The following is a 19,562-nucleotide window of genomic DNA, read 5'->3' as shown; positions in this document are numbered from 1 at the left end:
GAGGTGGGATAGACATCCTTGTTGCCTTCTTGTCTACGCTTTATTTTTGATCTGTTGTTGAAGATTATGACTGCAGCTTAGGTTTCCTGACTGGGAAGGGATGTAGTGTGAGAAATGGTTGTCTCACACAGTCTGTGCTTCTGGAGTTTCTCTCTAGCCCCTCTTGTTTTGTATAGTTCGGCCCAGGGATTGAATTACCATCTGTGCCAGGTGGTGCTCACATGCTGACACTTGCCATCCAATACACAATGCCCCTAGCCCCAAATTTATGTTTCAGAAGATGATACTTACCCTGTTAATGTGCTTTGGTTTTGTGCAGGTGAAACAAATAGTCGGGGATCCTGTCCTCAAGACTCTAGATGCTGTCCTAGCTGAATTAACAGAGGTATACTGTTTCTTTGATATGTCACAGTTTAGGGCCTAATTTTACAACAGAACACTGTATGAGAAGCCCAAAAGGGTGCCTCTTTTATGATTATTGTATCAAGACAACATATACACTTATGGGCCCTAATAAAATAGGAACCTACAATAAGCCCCAGTTATGTGCAAATGCTGACACACACATTTACGTTGGCTCTGAAGTTGGTGTAAATGTGTGCAGGTACCTGCGTATTTTACAAATTATGCACATACGTCACAACTCTGTCCCTGCTCTCTTCAACTTATACTTTCAGGAATACATTTATGTGCTATCCTTCTGATTCTATATATGACACCTAAAGGTGCATATTCAAATTTAGCAGTGCGGCCAAATTGCGTGTCCAGCTTAACTGGTTAACAAGCCAATTGATGCCCCTAATTGGCCTTTAATGAGCAATTATTGCACTAATTAGAATTTAGGTGTGCAACTTTCGAAGCATATTCTGTAAAGTGGTGTGTGTAAATTCTAATGTGTGGATCTCAAAAGGTGGTGTGGCATGGGAGTGGCATGGACGGGTAATGGGAGTTCCTAAAAATTACACATGCTGTTATAGAGTATGCCTGATCCATGCCTAAGTTAGGCGTTGGCATTTACACCAGGTTTTAGTTGGCGTAAATGGTCATGATTCAGTTTTAGTCACGGGAACAGGTGCTACGTGTATTCTATAAACCATTCTGACTTTTATATAGAATTCACCCCTGTGTGTATATAACTATGCGTCATCTTGTAAGCAAGCATGTAAATAGCCGTGCAGTTTTATAAAAGACCTTTTCCACGTGGAAAGCCTTTATCAAATTAGCTCCTTATTGTTGAAATAACCTCATCTGCGGACCAGTGCATAATTTAGGTCATGACTGAAAGACAGAAGGGGATACAAGTTCTTGTTTATGAAACAACTCACAGATGGGACAGGGGGTCAGAAGAAGGGGACCTTGGTACAGAGTGCGATGTGAAATAGAGAAATGAACCAGATGTGTAGGGATTTAGATACATGGATCCTCTCTGTAGTGAGGGAGTGAAATTGTGTTAATGGGATAGATAACAGAGAATCAAAGACAGGTGAGCTGCCATCATGATTCCATAGATCAGTGTTCTTCAGTGCAAGACCCCAGAAGCATGGCCAGGTTTTGATATTGGGGGTGGGAGCAGACCTTTTGTAAAATGGGCGTCACTGTGAAGCTGAAGGGCTAATCCGCATAGGCACCATTTTATTCAAAATCTGTTTGGGGGAGTGACCGCTCCCTTTGCACCCCACCTAGCTACGTATCTGGGTGGCCCCATAGACCTCTGGGGCAGCCCCCATTGTCTTTCTGAGTTTTTGTCTGCTACTCTGGCTCTTTACACAGGCTCAGGGCAGAAAGGGGAAAGTGAATGGGGGGAAGAGCTGCATGTTTGAAGGACAAGGCATTTCTCAATAGACAAAAGAGAACGCATTTGGAAATGCTCACAACCTTGAAGATACCTCCCATCGAAGTTTGAAAGTGGGCTGGTGGGGATGTTTGTTACTGACACATACTGGTCAGCAGTGTCGTGGCCCCACATGGGAAGATATTTGGCAGCTCTCCTTCAGCTCACTAAAATCCAATGTAGTTCCAGCTTAAAAATTAGTGAAGGCCACTGCCATAGATGAAAGCAGACTTGAGATTGGAGCCCCATGTTTCTGCCTTCCTCTGCAAAAGTATCTGCTTTTTTGTTCCTCTTTGCAGGCCTGCCCCAACTCTGATATCTGTTATAAAACTTTTAGCGATCCACTCTATGTGACAATGTTTAAAATGCTGAGAGACACTTTATACTACGTGAAAGGTACGTGATGTTCTCATGCCATTTCTTTATTTTTCTGAGTATGATGCAGGAGGAATTCAGAACCTTACCTATTCCAGGGCTACCTCAGTGGCTCAATGACAGTACTGTACAGAGAACCTGGGTTTGGTTCCACGGCCAGGGTTCTGCTTCTCAGATAATTTAGGGACCTTAATTGCGGGGTATTGAAAGGAACTCTGAGGTGTGGTCCTAGCTGAAAAGTGTATTGTTGTGGTGACTGTGCTAATTTAGTTGGAAAAGAATATAAAAAGAGGAAGAAGTTGGGGGAGGAAGGAGGGAGGGGTGGACGGAGGGAAGTTAGAGGGTAACTCTGTGATTGTATGCAGCGGGTACAAACTGGCATCTGAAGGGAACCATCACGAATAGATGAGTTGTTAGTTCAGTTTAATTCAATTTAATTCTGGCATTTATAATCCACTTAACCATCAAGTTCAAGGCAGAGAACAATCATACATTATAAGCAGGTACTGTTATGCTATTTAGATAATGAGATACTTGTTCATTTGTTGTCATGTTTCTTGGTTGTAAAAACCAAATAGAAAAAACAAATACATAAAGGAAAACAATTGCTGAATAGTTGTAAATGAAGACGTGTGGCAGATCAGGGCCGGCTTAACCATTGGACCAGGTGAGGCTGTGGCTCAGGGCGCCGATGATTAACGGCACCAAAATACACAGCCTCTGACCTCACCTGGGCCCAGATGCACAAAACTTTAACGACCCTTTAACGAAGAAATTTTCAACCGTAGCATGCAGTAAAGGCCATTTTCCGACTACTCTAGCAGCTAACAAAAACGGAATGCAAACGAGTCACTTCCAGTTGAAATGTGAACAATTCGCAATGCACTAACCATACCGACGATTGCAACGAATCATTTACCGTGATATATTTAACGTGAAGTCAGACCTGTCGTTAAGGCCTGAGCTGTCATACAGACACTGCTCCCCGCTTGGAGTTTTCTTTTGATTTTTTTTTTTTAATTTAATACAAGGGGAAGTGGGGAGCAGCGTCGACCTCGGGCCGGGGGGGGGGGGGGGGGGGGGGCAAGGGCATCCATACAGGACACTCCTGACGAGCGCCTTTGCCCCCTCCTGATCCTCAGCTTCTTTGACATTTTTTGGCATGCGCAGAGCAGCCAGCATAACGCTTGGCTGCTCTGTGCATGTTTTACGGGCACATTAACGACGGGGATTACACTTCTTTAATGCATTCGACTTTCGTTTACCGAACCGAACATGTGGGACTTGTTTTTTTTACTGCATTCTTAGTTTTTTCAACTTCGGTAAGGACTTTTACGTTTTTGATTTTTTTACATATGGTTGATGCATCTGGGCCACCTGGTCTACAGGTTAAGCCTTTTCTGTCTTCCCCCCCCCCCCCCCCCCTTTCCTATGAGTTCGGTACTACTACCTCACCTCTCTAAGTCCCCTGTGGTTGTGTAAAGTTTACATCAGTTGCTGGTGGCAGCAGCATATTAGGTTGCCTTTGGTTAGGCCCTGGGTCTTTCTTCTACCTTGTCCTGCCTCTGATGCAATTTCTTATGGGTGGGACACGGCAGAGGGAAGACCCAGGAGCTGGCCGAAGGCAGTCTGTGACACTGCTGTTGGCGACCAACGTAAACTTTACAGGACTGTGGGGGAATGAGAGGTGAGGGAGCAGTGCTGGATCTGCAGGGACTAGGGGGGAGAGAATGGATCGGGAGGAGAGATGGCGATCCAAGGGAGGGAGAAATGCTGAACCTGTGTGGAGGAGGGAGGAAAGGGCCCAGGAGTGATGTGATGGGGGGGGGGGGGGGGGGGGGGCTCCAAAGCAAGTTGGCTCAGGGTGCCACTATCCCTTGAGCTGACCCTGTGACAGATCCTAGCTCTGGTTCTGATTGAGCTGGAAACTCCAAGGAGCAGGAGGAAACTGCTGCCTCACAGATTGTACAGTTAAGTAGCCATGATATGTGCAAATGCACAAACTTGTCACAGGAGTAACCTTATACTGAGACAAGCAGCAGTTCAGGATTAAGTCCTGGCACAATAATTAATCTCTCTGAGGTAGACAGGAAACCACTGAAGAATTGTAATTGTGCATCGTGGATTTGAAGTACTTTGGATGCTGTTTGGTTCACACTCTGCTCAAACACTGTGCATCAGGGTCCAGGTCAGCATCTTTGTGTTTGATCTCATTGCAACTGTCAGCTGCAGAGATTAAAGCTCGCTGAGAAGGAAGAAACTGTGTCCTCAGAGGGTCATTTTATAAGGAGGTGTCTACTTAGATGCTATTTTTTATGTTTCAACATTTTTATTGAAGACACAACAGGAACATTCTTACAATCATTGATACCACATCTGCCAAGCAAAAACTATACAACAACCTGTTATTACTGTCTCCAAAAGTTTTTCTTTTCCCCCCTTCCTCCCCAATCCCACCCCTCCCCCCGTTTTTATTGATACTTATGCTTTGTTATCATCTTAATGTGTTGAGGACCAAACTTCTTCCCCTATAAGACAAAGAATCTACATAAGCACCCCAAATTTTCATAAATGTTTTCTTTCTTTTTAGTGAACGTTTGGCTTCTTTAGCTTCCCATGTCATTAACTGGTGGATAAGGTTCCGCCAATGCCAATAATCTGGCCCTATATCATTTGTCCAGTTTTGCAAGATACATTTCTTTGCCAGCAATGTTATTTTACGGAAAAATAAATTGTGCTCTAGTATTTGACCTTTAAATGATCCTGGTAAATTTAACAGCATCTGCACTGGTGTACCTGCTAACTTTCGACCTAATAGTTGCGATATATAGTGAGTTATTTTCCCCCAAAACCTTCTAATCTTCCAACAGCTCCAAAAACTATGGTAAAATGTGTTGTCTGTTCTCCCACATCTCGCACACAAGGGCGTCTGCAATCCCCCGAATTTTGCTAATTGTGCAGGTGACATGTATGCTCGATGTATAAAGCGGAATGCACATTCCCTATATTGAGCTCCGCTGACCAATTTCGGTATCCCCTTCAGTTGCCTCTCAACATCCCATTCTGTATATTACTAACCAATGCTTCTGATTTCTCCAGGTTTAGTTTGAACCCAGAATAGGTTCCAAACTCTTTAAACACCTCCAGTAGTGCTTGCAAGGACTCCTCTGGATTTGTGAGCATAACTAACAAATCATCTGCAAAGGCAGCTAATTTGAATTCCTGTTTCCCAATCATCACTCCTCTTATGGCTGGCATATCGACAATATCCCTAATCAGTGGGTGTAAGTATAATGCAAAAAGAAGTGGCGACAGGGGATACCCCTGCCTAGTTCCTCTTTTTATTTCAAAGGTCTCCGAATAATTGTCATTGACCATTATTCTAGCTTGCGGTGATGTATGTAGTGTTCTAATTGCTGTAATAAACCACCCTGCAAATCCATATGCATTTAGCGTGGCAAACATATAACTCCAGTCAACTCGATCAAATGCCTTCTCGGCATCAAAACTGATCATCAATGTTGGCTTTGATTCCCTCTTTACATGTTCCAGCGCTGCGATGATTCTCCTCAAATTTTTAGCAACTGATCTTCCCTTGACAAATCCCACCTGTCCCTCCTGCACTAATTTTGGTAATACTCGACTCATGCGTCCTGCCAATATCTTAGCAAATATCTTCATTTCACAGTTCAGCAGAGAAATGGGTCGATATGACTTCGGCAATGTATGATCTCTCTTGGGTTTGGGTAGCAAAATAATTTGGGCCATGTTCAGTTGTCTAGGAAGAAATCCTCTTTCTACCCACCCATTAAAAGTCTCTACCAATGCAGGCTGTATGTCTTCCCCTAGTACTTGGTAAAATTCTACTCTTAGACCATCCGGCCCTGGCGCTTTCCCTGGTGTGCTATTAGCTATTGCCCAGTGTACTTCATCAATACTTATTGGTTCGTTTAATACTTTTTGTTCCCTTTCCGAGAGGACCGGATGGGCCACCCCCTCTAAGTATAAGTTGCTCGGAAGACCTGAGTCATGTTCTTCTGTATATAAGTTCTGATAGAAAGTTTTAAAAATATTTTGGATTTCCAAATCTGTAAAGCACATTTTGCCCGTCTCATCTTTTAAAGTTATAACCCTTCTCGATGTCTGTTTCCGAGCAATAAGTCTGGCCAACATCTTTCCGCCTTTACTACCATGCTTATATAATTGGAACTTATAATAAGCTTGTGACTTCATCTCTCTCTCATGGATAAGGGTATTTAAAGCCACTTGAGCTGACACCAATACTTTCCTCATTTGAGCACTGGAAGACCTGTCATACTTCTTTCGCAATGTTACAATTTCTTTCTCTAGCCTCAGTATCTCTCTGTCTCTTGCTTTTTTAAATTGGCTTACATAACTAATGATCTCTCCTCTAAGGACCGCTTTTGCCGCCTCCCAGAATACAATTGAGTCGGAGGCTGTGTTCTCATTAAAAAGTTTATATTCCTTCCAACTATTCAACAAATGTTCCCGAAATCCCGCATTATGGGTCAAATAACTTGGGAATGTCCATTGTTTAAATTTACCTCCCGCCTCCCCAGGGTTCCAAGTCGCCCAAACTTCCGCATGATCCGATATTGCATACGGTCCTATTTGGGTATCCTGTACTTCTCCCATTAATGTGCGTGACATCAGTAGATAGTCTATCCTTGACTATGTGTTATGTGCTCTGGACATATGTGTGTAATCTCTATCTTGTGGATGAAGAACTCTCCAGATGTCCAATAGGTCCAAAAGGGAACATAAGTTCGGTAGTCCCTTTGACATCCAGTGAGTTGGTGTCTGTGTGGCATTTGATTTGTCTATCTGCGGGTCCCATACTGTATTAAAGTCTCCTCCCAAAATTAATCGGGAAGAGTCTTCTACTATTAAATGCCCTAGTAGCTGTTGATAGAATTTGGTATCCATTTGGTTTGGTGCATAAATACTACCCAATAGTATCTGTCTCCTTGCCAATAGTACCTTGCAAAAAATGTACCTTCCCTCTGGATCTTTAATTACATCACAAATCTTGTCCACCACCCCCTTCCTTATTAGGACGACCACTCCACCTTTTCTCCCTTTTGCGGGTGAACCAATGCATTCTCCTACCCACCATTTTTTAAGCTTATCATGTTCTGTCTCATTCAGGTGCGTCTCTTGCAAAAGAGCAACATCCGCTCTGATTCTCTGTAGATATTTTAATATCTTAGAGCGCTTCACTGGAGATCCGATGCCTCCCACATTCCAGGTCACTATTTTAACCATCTTTCACGGGTTGTGGTGGCATCCGATCACCCACAAAAGCTCTTTATCTTCCGGGAGCAACCACCCCAGCCTATGGTTCCCCCCTCTTATCATGTATTCCCCACACGTTCTCTTATGCTGCATAGTACCATTTTTCTCTTCCTTATTCTTTGTCTTACTTACGTCTATTTGCTTTCCCCTGCACCCTATCCCTCCCCAACTCGTCCCCCCCCTTAACCTCCCATCCCTCCCTTCTACTTCCCTTCCTCCCATGTTCCCTATTAACCCTCTATGCTTCGTCCCTATTTATGGGACTAGTCACGTTTACGCCCCTCTCTACATTCCATATAATTGAGCTTCTATATCAAAGTTTACTTCCCTCTTATTTATGTGATCCCTTATATTAATTCTCCTCTCCCCCCTCTCTCTCCTCATATTCAAGGGTACCTCTTCTCTTAGTCATTTGGTCTATCATTTCTAAATAACTTTACTCAATATAACAGTTTCTCTACACTGTGGCAATGCCCTTTCCTATAATTGGGATCCTTGTATATTATATGTAGTAACTCCAACATTAACCATTAACATTATGATTCCATTAATCTAATGTCTTTTCATAACCTGCATATATATCTTCACCATCTCTTTCCTCCTTTCTGTCCTAAAGGAGGGATTAGGTCTTATATCTGTTAAGCATTGTCCTCGTAAGTGTTCAATTCCAGCTTATCAGGTAGACCAGCAGAAACTCCTCCAATGTGCCTTCCATGCTATCTCCCAATCTCCACTCTTGTTGGTTGGTGTTATTGTCTGTAGATGCCCGCCTTGGCTCCCGCCTATCCAATCAGCAGTTGTAATCCACAATCATGAAGACGGCCGATCAAGCTGCCTCATCCAATCAGCAGTTGTAATCCAAAAGCATGACAACGGTTGATCAAGCTGCCTCATCAACCTATTATTCTTATTATAGACCGATAAATTTCTCTTGCAGCGCATATTTATTGTCCAAGCCTCGGTCATAAATACTTTTCTAAGTTGCAGCCTTTCATGTTCTACCCTGATTCATGTCTTCAAGGGCGCTTGGCTCCTTTAATCAGCTTCCTGAAAGTTTCAACTCGCAGTTTACCTGTCGCTTAATTCTCAATTTTGTAATCCAATACACTCCAGTTGGCTGCATTATTCAACGGATCCAACTTATCCGATCACTTTGAGTCATTCATCTCCTTTTTTAGTTTGTCTCATACTTATTGTTGGGCCTCGGAGTGAATCCTAGTCTCTTTCATGAATGTCCGTTGACATGCGTCCCTGAGCTTCCAGCGGTATCCAGAACTGGCCCGATAATCATTCCTATGTTTGCCATGACCCCAGAATCTAGCCTTAATCAAACCAAATTCAGGCCATTGAGGTCATTTTATCCAAAGGTTTTCAACTTCTTTAACTCAAATATTTTAACATTGTCAGTAATTTAAATCCAACATATTCAACTGTATCTGCTCCATGTCCTTCCCAGTCTCAGCATTATCCGTTATTCATTCGTCTCCTGCACACAATATTTGTCTTACATATTGTTGTGCCTCAGGAACCGTCTCACAAATTTTAACAGATGATTGGTAAAAGATCTTTAACTTTGCTGGGTACAACAGCGCGAATTTGATCTTATGCTGCACTAGTTGCGAACAAGTCGGTGAGAAAGCCTTCCTCTGTGCGGCAACTGCAATTGAATAGTCTTGGAAACAGAGGATTTTTTGATTGTTATAAGTCAACGCTGCTCCACCGCGTATGGCCTGCATAATTGCAGTTTTATGGGTAAAGTTTAGTACCCGACATATCACTATTCTGGGCCTACCCGCACTTTGTCGCATGGGGCCTACTCGATGGGCTCTCTCAATAATTAGGGGCCCCATTTCTGATTGCAGCTTTAGTTCTTTCACTAACCACTTCTCCAGGAAAGGACGAAGCTCCCTTTCCCCTAGGTCCTCAGGCAGCCCGACAAAACGCAAGTTATTGCGTCTAGACCTGTTCTCTAGGTCTTCTATCTTCTCGGCTTGTGTTTCCACTGTTTTTAGGAGTTTACCATACCTCTGTTCCATGGCTGTAACTTGGTCTTCCAGGGCCCCCCCCGTTCGTTGTTGAAAGCCTGCCATATCCTGGGTGAGTTGCGTCATATTGCTCTGCAAACCTGCTAGTTTGGAGTCCAGTCCCTGTAATTTCTTGTCTAGTATAACTTCCAGGGCTGCTGTAACCTCTCCCACTATTTCGGCGGTCCATGCTGAGCTAACCGACAAATTCGATGGACTCGCCGGTGCCGCCATCTTGTCTTCTCCCGCTTTTCCTCTGTCCTTATCTTTACGAAGCGATTTCGCGGCCATTGCTGCTTCGGACACCCGATCTGCGATGGTAAGCGATCGGGCTAGCCTCGCGGGTGTGTTGTTATCAATTTTAGCCGTTTTCCTTTTTTGCTTCGAGGGTTTATGGCTTGGAATGCGAGAGAGGGCACGGAGCTAATCTTTTAGCGACCGCTCGCGTGCATCGCGTCACGTGACCTCCAGATGCTATTTTTTAAAGAAAAGAAGACACCAGCTGTTCTTTATGAAATACTAGTGTAAATGACAGAGAATGTGCCTGAATGTTGGTGTGAGCATTTACACCTGTTTGAGAGCAGTTATAAGTGCTTACATATACTTTACATACATTTAATTCATTAAATTACATGTGCAGCTGATCTGAATCTATAAATTACATGCTCAAATTTCTAACTAGCAGCTTTCTAGAATTAGGGGGTTAATGTGAATCACTAACGTGATCTCCACAGTTCTGAAATAATTCAGAAGTTATACAGTTTGCTGTTTATTGCCTTCTCCTTGTCTTCCCTATTAATACCTGTCTGTACTTTCCTGGATCTCAGATATCCAGACTTCCTTTGTTAAGGAAATCCATGACTTTGTGTTGGAGCAGTTTAACAGCAGCCAGGCTGAGCTGCAGAAGATCCTGCATGATGTGGAGCGGCTGCAGAATGAGCTGAACCCTCTGAAGCTGCGCTGCCAGGCCAATGCTGCCTGCGTGGACCTTATGGTTTGGGCTGTCAAGGATGAGCAAGGTAAGGGTGCTATCTTCTTACCATGGATCCCTGGTGGTTTCTTCTAGGTGGGGAGTGAGATGCAGCTGCTCCATTAAGGCTATCAGGGTGTAGGAATGCACACGACTCCATTATGAAAAACAAAGTTGGTTAAAAAAAATATCTTTCATCCTAAAAGCTGCATTTATTGTGTCAGATGTTGCATTATTTTGACTGTGTTTACCCTGGCAGTTTTGTGTCTGTCTTGAAAACTGCTCCTTATTCCCTCCCCTGGTTAACTCACTTTTTTTCTCCCGATTTGAGTTTACCACAACATTATGAGCCCCACTGAAAAGGCGTGCAACCCTGCTTTGCAGTGATATTCCTCTTGAAGGGCTTTATCACACAAGCAAGTCTAAGGACAGAATTAGAGCTCCAGCACCTTATCTTTAGTCCTGCCTTGCTCCACACTGGCCTCAAAAGCTTTTCCTGTGACTGAGATTACGGATACAGAGCCCGATATTCATAACATTTGTTACTGGAGAGATTTTGTCTTTTAGCAGTGCCCTTGCCCTCTTCCTCTGCAGAATGGATCCATTTGTATTAATTGGATAAAATGTATCCAGTTCAGAAGGGATGATGATTTGGGTGTTCTAAGGACATAGCTTTAATTTAGCCAGATTGCACTGAATACCAGCACTGTCTAGCTAAACCTAACCAGATAATTTAGGTCATCAGCGTTGCTATCCTATTATCCACATAACTGTATCTTCTTATATTCAGTGGTCAAACTTACTCAGTTAAGTCTGCTGAACAGTGGCTCCATTCATTAAAAGGGCAGTTTTCAGAATAACTGTGTAGCTGCAAATTCTGTGCATCTCTGTATCTAATTTTCATAAGGCAACTCAATTGTTAGCGCAGGTTGAAAATATGTGGGTTTGAAAATCAGAACTAGTTGCATATTTTCTGCTCCTGAGAAGCCCAGTGAACATCTCTTTCCACCCTGGCTAAATGCTGCGTATATTTTTAGTTAGGCAGAGGGAAATTTTTCAGGCAGGTCAGTTTACCCAAGTAAATGGCTTTATAAATTGACTCAAAAGTGTTAAAGTGTACATAGAACTTTGCTTTGCCAGAGTCCTTATCTCCTGGGCCTTGGGGGAGCCAGTACCTGTTATCAGTGCTTCCAGAAAGAGCAAATACTTATTATCCTTTCTTCTTTTTTTTTTCTCTTTTGAATTCAAGGCGCAGAAAATCTCTGTATCAAGCTATCAGAAAAACTGCAGTCAAAGACATCCAGCAAAGTCATCATTGCGCATATGCCTCTCCTTATTTGCTGCCTACAGGTTTGTCTCCCAGCAGGCTGCAGGGAAAACTCCTGGATTCTGCAAGTACCCTGTTGCTTCAGGCTGCCTTCTTTAGGGGCACAATGGGAGATATAGTGCTGCCTTCACTACGGAGGCTGCGTGAGAGGTGCAGGTAGCAACCAAAGCCCTGTTTTTTAACCTTCAGAAGGGATTCTGGTTATTGTTCACTCTGTGCGTAGGTAAAAGCATGCATATATGTCATCGATCTACAAAACGTAGCTACGGAAACAGTATCTCTCTCTTCAGGAATATCTTTACAGATCGATTCAACATCTAAAGTGCTTGGAATAGTCTTAGATTCGGGTTTAACATATAAATATCAGATAAGTACTTTAGTTAGGAAGTTTTACATAAACTTTGTGTTATTAAATCATCTTTAAGTTCAACGGGCAATTTTGATTCCTTTGCTCAACTATTGTAACTCATTGTATTGTACTGTCAACAAACAGCAACTGCGTTGATTGCAGCTTCTGCAAAATACTGCTCAGTTGCTCTTTGGGTTAGGAAAGTATAGCGAAGTTAGTCCTCTTTTTTTATTTTTATTTTTTTATTTATAAGCATTGTAGTTTACATAATATTCATTCAAAAATAATAATACACAATAATTGAAAGGTATAAGGAAATAAAATAAATGAGAAAATGACAAAATTCTGTCGTCCACAAATTAAAGAAATGATCCAAGAATTAGGAAATACAAACAAGCTATTAATACCCAGCTTATAATTCTATTAAACCAAAGACTGCGCCTTGCTCTGCCAACTTACTCCAAGCTGCTTTACAGTGTTATATTCGGGTCTAAACCTTCACAATAGTACTCTCTTTACCTTTTAAAAAATCATCCAACTGTTGGGGTTCAAAAAATTGATATTGTTTTGTGTGCAGTAAAATCCTACGCACACAAGGAAATTTCAAAAGAAAGTTTGCTCCCAGGGCTATTACCCTAGGACGCAAAACAAGAAATGACTTACGTCACTTTTGGGTTTCCTTAGACAGATCCAGGAAAACCCTTACTTTTGAACCCAAAAATAAAGAACTTAAATGCCTTAAGGATAATCAGAGCACTGCATCTCTATCCAATTCTAGTGCAAATGTCACTAACAAAGTAGTCCTTTGCGTGACCACCTCCAATGATGATTCCAGGAAGGCCGTTAGATTCATTGCACTTTGAGGGTTTAAATTTTCTGGAGCTTGTCCAGGAATTTGAATATAATATGCTCTTGTAATTGGAGGCAATGAATTCTCGGCCGAGTTAGTCCTCTTTTAAGACAATTACATTGGTTGAGATTAGAGGCGCGTATACAATTTAAAATTGCTTGTCAAGGTTTTAAAAGTATCTATGGAATGAACTCGGACATGGTGGGACAACTTTTACTATCGGGTGTGAGAGGAACTCTAAGACGTTCAAAAATCTTAACGCTTGGCATTCCCTTTAGAAAAGAAATAAAACAGAAGTCTATTTGGGAACGATCTTTCTCCTTTCAGGGATCAAAAATCTGGAATAATATTCCAATTTCTATAAGGATGATACCTAGCTATTTTCTATTTTGGAAAGCCTTGAAAACATATTTGTTTATGCAGTAAAAATTATATTGTTTAAGTTTAGAGAAGTAAAATGTTGATCATATCTGAATGAGATATTATCTTTGCTGTAAACCGCCTTGAAGACTTTGTTAAAGGCAGTATAGAAGCATCGAAATAGAATAGAATTAGTAGACAGGTCCTGCAGTGCCCTGTCCCCGCTCCAGGAATATCTGTTCATGTTGTGGTACAAAGTTCAAGTTTTAAAACTAGGGGGAAAAGAGTATGGAGATTAGGTGATAAAGTTAGCTTTTGTATATTTTTATTCTGCCTATCACTAACCTACAATTCCTCCTTTAAACCCCAATTTTTAAGTTCCCAAAACACAAGGCAAAATAATGTTCATTTACCAGAGAAATGTCCTCATTTCTCAGAACTTCTCAGAAGTAGTCAGAGATAAGCTCGCAGATGAGGAAATATTTATTACGGAAGGAACGGCAATTGATGAGGCCTACTTATATAGGGATGGAGGGTAAAACTGACTGGAGAAAGGAGGGAGTTGAAAGAGGGATAGAAACAAGGTACCAAAACTGAGGAGGGGAGAGTTTAGAGGTGATTTGAGGAGGGCGGTGCCCTAAAAAAAATGGAATATTGTAACTAAAACACATACCAGAAACTGTAAGAGTGAATAAGAGAAAAGCGATTTGAGATAAAAGATTTACTGCAAATAACAAAGTAGAGCGGGAGGGGAGGAAGAGATGCTGGACTGGGCATGCGGACGGGGGAGGAAGAGAGGGTGGTGGTTAATCGTTAATTACGATTAATGATTAATGTGTTAATCATGATTAACATGTAACCCTAATTGTTAGCTATGCTAGATAGGCTCCACTGAATTTCTGGTGTGGAGCATAATGCCACTATGTTATGTTGTTCCTTAATGATTCCATTTACCATATCTCTGATGGTTATAAAATGAATAAAAAATTAATAGAAAAAGAAAGAGAGCTAGGAGGTGAGAAGGGACCTGAGCCTTAAGCAGAGAGGAGAGCCAGGGAGAGCTTGGGAGCTTGAGAAGTAAAGAGTGAGATGAGGGGGGCATGAGTGAGCTGGAAGTGGGATTGAGGCAAGGGAGGGGGTCTAACCCTAGGAAGAGAGACATGAGCTTGAAGAGTTTGAGCCTAGGGAGGGGGCAAGAATGAGTTGGAGGGGTTACTAAGCCTGGCGGTGAGACAAGCGTGAACTAGAGGGGGGTTTTAAACCTGAGGAGAGAGGCTTAGAGGGAGACTAAGAGTAAACCAGAGAGGATCAAGAGTAAACAGAAGGGGGTTCTAAGCCTGAAGAGGGGATCAAGAGTAAACTGGAGGGGGGTTCTAAGTCTGGAGAGGGGATCACGAGTAAACTGGAAGGGCTAGTGAGCCTGGGGAGGGGAACAAGACTGAACTGGAGGGGGTTCTAAGCCTGGAGGGGATTAAGAATAAGCTGGAGGAGGTTCTAAGCCTGAAGAGAGTAAACTGGAGGGGGTTCTAAGTCTGGAGAGGGGATCAAGATTAAATTGGAAGGTGTACTATGCCTGGGCAGGGAAACAAGAGTGAACTGGAGGGGAATAAAGTACAAGTGACTGATATGGTAAAGTGGAAATATATTGAGCTTGGAGATAAGGTACAGAGTGGAGGGATCAAGCTATGGAGGGGGGAAGTTGAGAGGAGTTTCAAGCCTGGTGAGAAGGAGCAGGACTGTGAGGGAGTGAGTGGTACAGAGGTAGGTTTTCTTAGGAACTCTCACTCACTGGTGTTGATAGTGAGCCACCTTAGAGTAGATTGAGTTTATCTGCTGAGTCAGAGGGGCAGGGCTCAGGCAGAGAGGAGGCTATAGTACCTGAGGGAAGAAGAGGAGCCTAAGTGTTTCCCTGGGGTGGCAAACAGTATGCTCAACTGAACTTCCAGGAGTTAATTATATGTGTAAGGAAGACTGCCAAGGTAGGAGATAACCTTGAAGTATATCCAGAGAGTACCTGAATTTAGTGTAAGGAACCACTGTGTTTGGGCTGGCTAGGAGCCAGCCCTATTAAGATTATTTCCTGGGACTATGTTGAGAGAGAGACTCTAATTAAAAGGACTAAGCCTGTTGTCACAAAACACCTAGCCACCTGCCTGGGGTTACTCTATGGCCACTTAGAGGGTCTGTCCCCAGCACAGCTCAGGACCTCCTGCACCTGCCGCTCATGGTCTACACTAGCACCCTCCTCCCACCGACTGGATCACAACCGCCTCTTGGCGAGTTTCCCGCTCTCAAATTATCCTCAGTGATTTTTAGGTTTCTGGGAGCCACACTCCCAGTGGTCCCACAGTTTCCAGAAAGCACTCACAGACCCAGCAAACAAACCACCAGGATTCTTTATCGGTCCAGACAGGCAGAATGAACAAACAATTGTGTTTATTCTCAGAACTTGGAACAGTGGCAAATAATAATAGGTAACTGAAATATGGATCAATTATAACTACTACTACTACTATTACTACAATAACACTAACTAAACATCTATATACTGTCTAAACAGTACCTGGGAAGGTCAGGACATATAATTCACTGAGCCTCTGCAAAGAGATCTGTCTCTCTTTTTTTCTTCCTGGCTAAGACTGAAGCAACAACTAGCATCTGCTGGGTAATTTTCAAACTCCAGGCCAATCAGAGCCCAGAACAATCAAGTTTCAAATAAAAACTGGTTACGTTACTACAGAACTTCTTATTATCTGTGTGTCAGCTAAAAGAAAGGGAAGTCAATCCTCTGTAACAGCTTTAAGCATAAACATGCACCATCTGCTGGCCAAACAGGAGTAATACACTTCAGAACATAATGCATCAAAATATACAATACATTTTACATGCTTACAGCACACAGTTTCTTCACACCTCCCTCCTCAAGAGAGAGACCCCAGACTGTGTTCTCTACCGACCGCCGATCAGACAGGGGTGGGCCTGGACGGGCCCAGGCCCACCCACTTTCCCTCCAGGCTCGCCCAGCCAGCATGCTCGAGTTGTACCAAGGGCGGGGCGGTCCGGTCCGCACCAGCTCCTTCTTTTTTTTTTAAATTCTTTTTATTAACTTTTTCTTTACATAACATCCACATAGCTGAACATATTTATCGCAAAACTTTCTCATATGTATATCAACAACATCCCTCCACCCCCTCCCCCCCTTCTAGGCATCTCAGGTATACATCAAACTCCCCCTGCAACAGAGTATCCTCATTATACATATGTCACTCTGTTAAACCTTGCCATTCCACATAGGAGGACCATGTTTTTGAAAATCTCACCAGGCCCCCTCACCGTAGGGCTGTAAGTTTGTCCATCAGACAGCAATAGTCCACTTTAGTCAATACTTGATCCACGGTGGCCGCACCAGCTCCTTCGACTGTCAGATGACCCTCTTCTCCAGCACCCAGCCTTAAAAAAAAAAAATTGGCGAAGTGCCTCACGTCTGCTCTGCACTGCTGTACAGCAAGCAAATTGCCTCGTCGCATCGGCCTTTCCTTCACTGTGTCCCGCCCTTGCGGAAATAGGAAGTTCCTCAGCGACCCTCCAGACCGGTCAAGACGCGTGGGTTATGTCCTCCTACCAGCAGAGGGAGACTGAGAAAACACTAAGCTTTTGAAGCCTGTATATATAACCTGTGCAGAACCTCCACTAGCCAGTATTTTCTCAGTCTCAGCAGAGGTAGCAGTTGACAGCCTGTGCAGTCTCCAATAATCTGGTGAGGTAGTTTGTCATTGGGTCGTAGGATTTTTTCCTTCCAAACTTTATTCTGTTGCAGTACCCTGTACGTGTGTGTAAAAAAAAAAAAAAAAAAAAAAAAAAAAAAAAAAGTGCTTTGGGGCCCTGGGTCTGGTGGGGCCCAGTTTTTCCCCCTGGGGTGTTACACCTATGTTTGGGTCCCTCCCCCTGTTGGCTTGGCAGCTTTGTGCCTCGGCTGCTTTCTCAGTATTGTAGCCTTGAGTGCCTTACAATTTCCAGATGCCAGAGTTAGAGTACGATGCCTTTAAGGTCAGTTATTCTATGTCATTTTGCTTGCCAGCTTTGTGCCTCGGCTGCTTTCTCAGTATTGTAGCCTTGAGTGCCTTACAATTTCCAGATGCCAGAGTTAGAGTACGATGCCTTTAAGGTCAGTTATTCTATGTCATTTTGCTTGCCAGCTTTGTGCCTCGGCTGCTTTCTCAGTATTGTAGCCTTGAGTGCCTTACAATTTCCAGATGCCAGAATTAGAGTACTGTGCCTTTAAGGTCAGTTATTCTATTTCGTTTTGCTTGGCAGCTTTGTGCCTCGGCTGCTTTCTCAGTATTGTAGCCTTGAGTGCCTTACAATTTCCAGCTGCCAGAGTTGGAGTACTGTGCCTTTAAGGGCATTTATTTCTTTATTTTCAGCGGACCGAACGGGGGTTTTGATTCCTTGCTGGAACGAGAGAGCAGCGCTTTCTCCAGTGCTTTTGCAGTGTGAGTGAGTTTTTGGTTTGGCGCGTTTGCGGAACAGCTTTTCCCTTCCCTCGTGGTTTATGGCGGCCCAGCTCCTCCGATGTCGCGCATGCTCGTGGCGAGGGGTAGAGGCGCCGGGCGCTCAGTGTAGCTTTGCGGTGCACCTATAAAGGTGGCTGCGGCACCCCCCGACTTGACCGCGGAGGGATCGATGGTGTCGGGAGTCTCCGGGTCAGCGGGAGCGTAGGCAGGGCCGCTGTCAGCGGGAACAGTTTCGGCGGGAACAGCCGCCATCTTGAGTCTGACGCGGCCCATGGAGCCGGCTGGTTTTGGGCCTGCGGCCTCCGTTTTTGGCACAAAAGGGCCTAATGACGGTCCAGGAATGGTGGGTTTTCCTCCAGATTTTGTCTGGACGCGGTATCAGGCCTGGAGATCGGGACCCCCCCCTCCCCCCCCCAATTGGAAGAGGGGGCTATTTCCATCTTGGCTGAGAGACCACGGTTAGAGTGGTCAGAAGACAGGCAATGTTTTTCTCCTGTAGCTGCAGAAGCTGCGCTTAGTGATCTGGGGGAGTCAGATGGAATTGACGGCTCTCAGGAGCAGGATTGTTGGATTCCTGGAGAGGATCCTTCAGTAGTGCGGATTTTCCATAGAGATGAGCTGTCAGAACTCATAGATCAGGTGTCGTCCACCCTTCAGTTTGGTCCTGAGGTGGCGTTGGGGGAAACTGTCCAGGATCCGTTGGTGAAGGGCATTCAGCGTCAGGCGTGATCCTTCCCTATGAACAAGGATCTCCGGGAGATGATTTGTCAGGAATGGGATTTGCCGTGTAAGGTGGCAAAGGCAATGGCGAGGCTTTATCCCCTCCCTCAGGACGATAGGGATTCCTTTAAGGCTCCCACGGTAGATGCAGTAGTGACGGCAGTAATTATAGCTACGGCTATCCCGGTTGATGGAGGAACGGCTCTCCGTGATCCTCAGGATAGGAAGTTGGGATCTTTTCTCAAGCGTAGTTTTGTTTTGTCGGCTCTAGCCCTGCAGGCCTCGGTTTGTGGGGGTCTGGTAGCTCGGGCATGTTTTCGTTGGGCCGAGAAGCTCCTGGATGATTCGGTAGATGTTGGTTCTTCTGGGGGTCAGGAGTTAGCCGACTTGGACATGGGTTCATCCTTTTTGTCTGAGGCTTTTATGATTTGTTGCCTACTTCAGACAAAAAATATGGCTATGGTTGTGGGTCTCTGCCACTTAAGGGAGCTATGCTCTTTGGAGAAGATTTGGACAAGTTAGTGTGAGGTCTTAGTGATACCAAGGTTCTATGGCTTCCAGATTTTCGGTTCAAGGCAGGGGCCAGAACTAGTTCCTCTCGGGGACGGTTTAGGGAGGCTCAGCGGTATAGGCCGGGCAGATCGAGTGGGACCTACCCCTAGCTGTCTGTTTGTCCAATTTAGATTGTAAGCTCTGTTGAGCAGGGACTGTCTTTTCATGTTAATTTGTACAGCGCTGCATAAGTCTAGTAGTGCTATAGAAATGTTTAATAGTAGTAGGACCTCTAGGGGTCGGTTTTTCCAGCGCACACAGTTCTTTCGTGAGAGTCGTCGCGGAGGGCGTGGCTTTTCCGCGGGAGTTTAGTATTCAGGCCACAATTCCCAATGAAGGTGTGCGGGCTCAGGCTCTGGTGCATGTTGGGGCTC

At 44.0% G+C, this 19,562-nt stretch overlaps 1 protein-coding gene across 1 annotated transcript in view; it reads left to right on the top strand.

Annotated features, from left to right (window-relative positions):
• The window catches only part of PI4KA (phosphatidylinositol 4-kinase alpha), a 205,370-nt gene that overhangs the window by 28,637 nt on the left and 157,171 nt on the right, over nucleotides 1-19,562 (top strand). The window contains exons 9-12 of the mRNA XM_030219598.1: nucleotides 320-385; nucleotides 2,131-2,227; nucleotides 10,374-10,565; nucleotides 11,766-11,866. Coding sequence (XP_030075458.1) covers nucleotides 320-385; nucleotides 2,131-2,227; nucleotides 10,374-10,565; nucleotides 11,766-11,866 — 456 coding nt within the window. The remainder of the gene's footprint in view (nucleotides 1-319; nucleotides 386-2,130; nucleotides 2,228-10,373; nucleotides 10,566-11,765; nucleotides 11,867-19,562) is intronic.

Source organism: Microcaecilia unicolor, chromosome 11 (genome assembly GCF_901765095.1).
Source record: "Microcaecilia unicolor chromosome 11, aMicUni1.1, whole genome shotgun sequence".
Taxonomy (NCBI): Eukaryota; Metazoa; Chordata; class Amphibia; order Gymnophiona; family Siphonopidae; genus Microcaecilia; species Microcaecilia unicolor.
The sequence above is the reverse complement of the archived record's forward strand: the minus strand, read 5'-3'. Positions and strand labels throughout refer to the sequence as shown.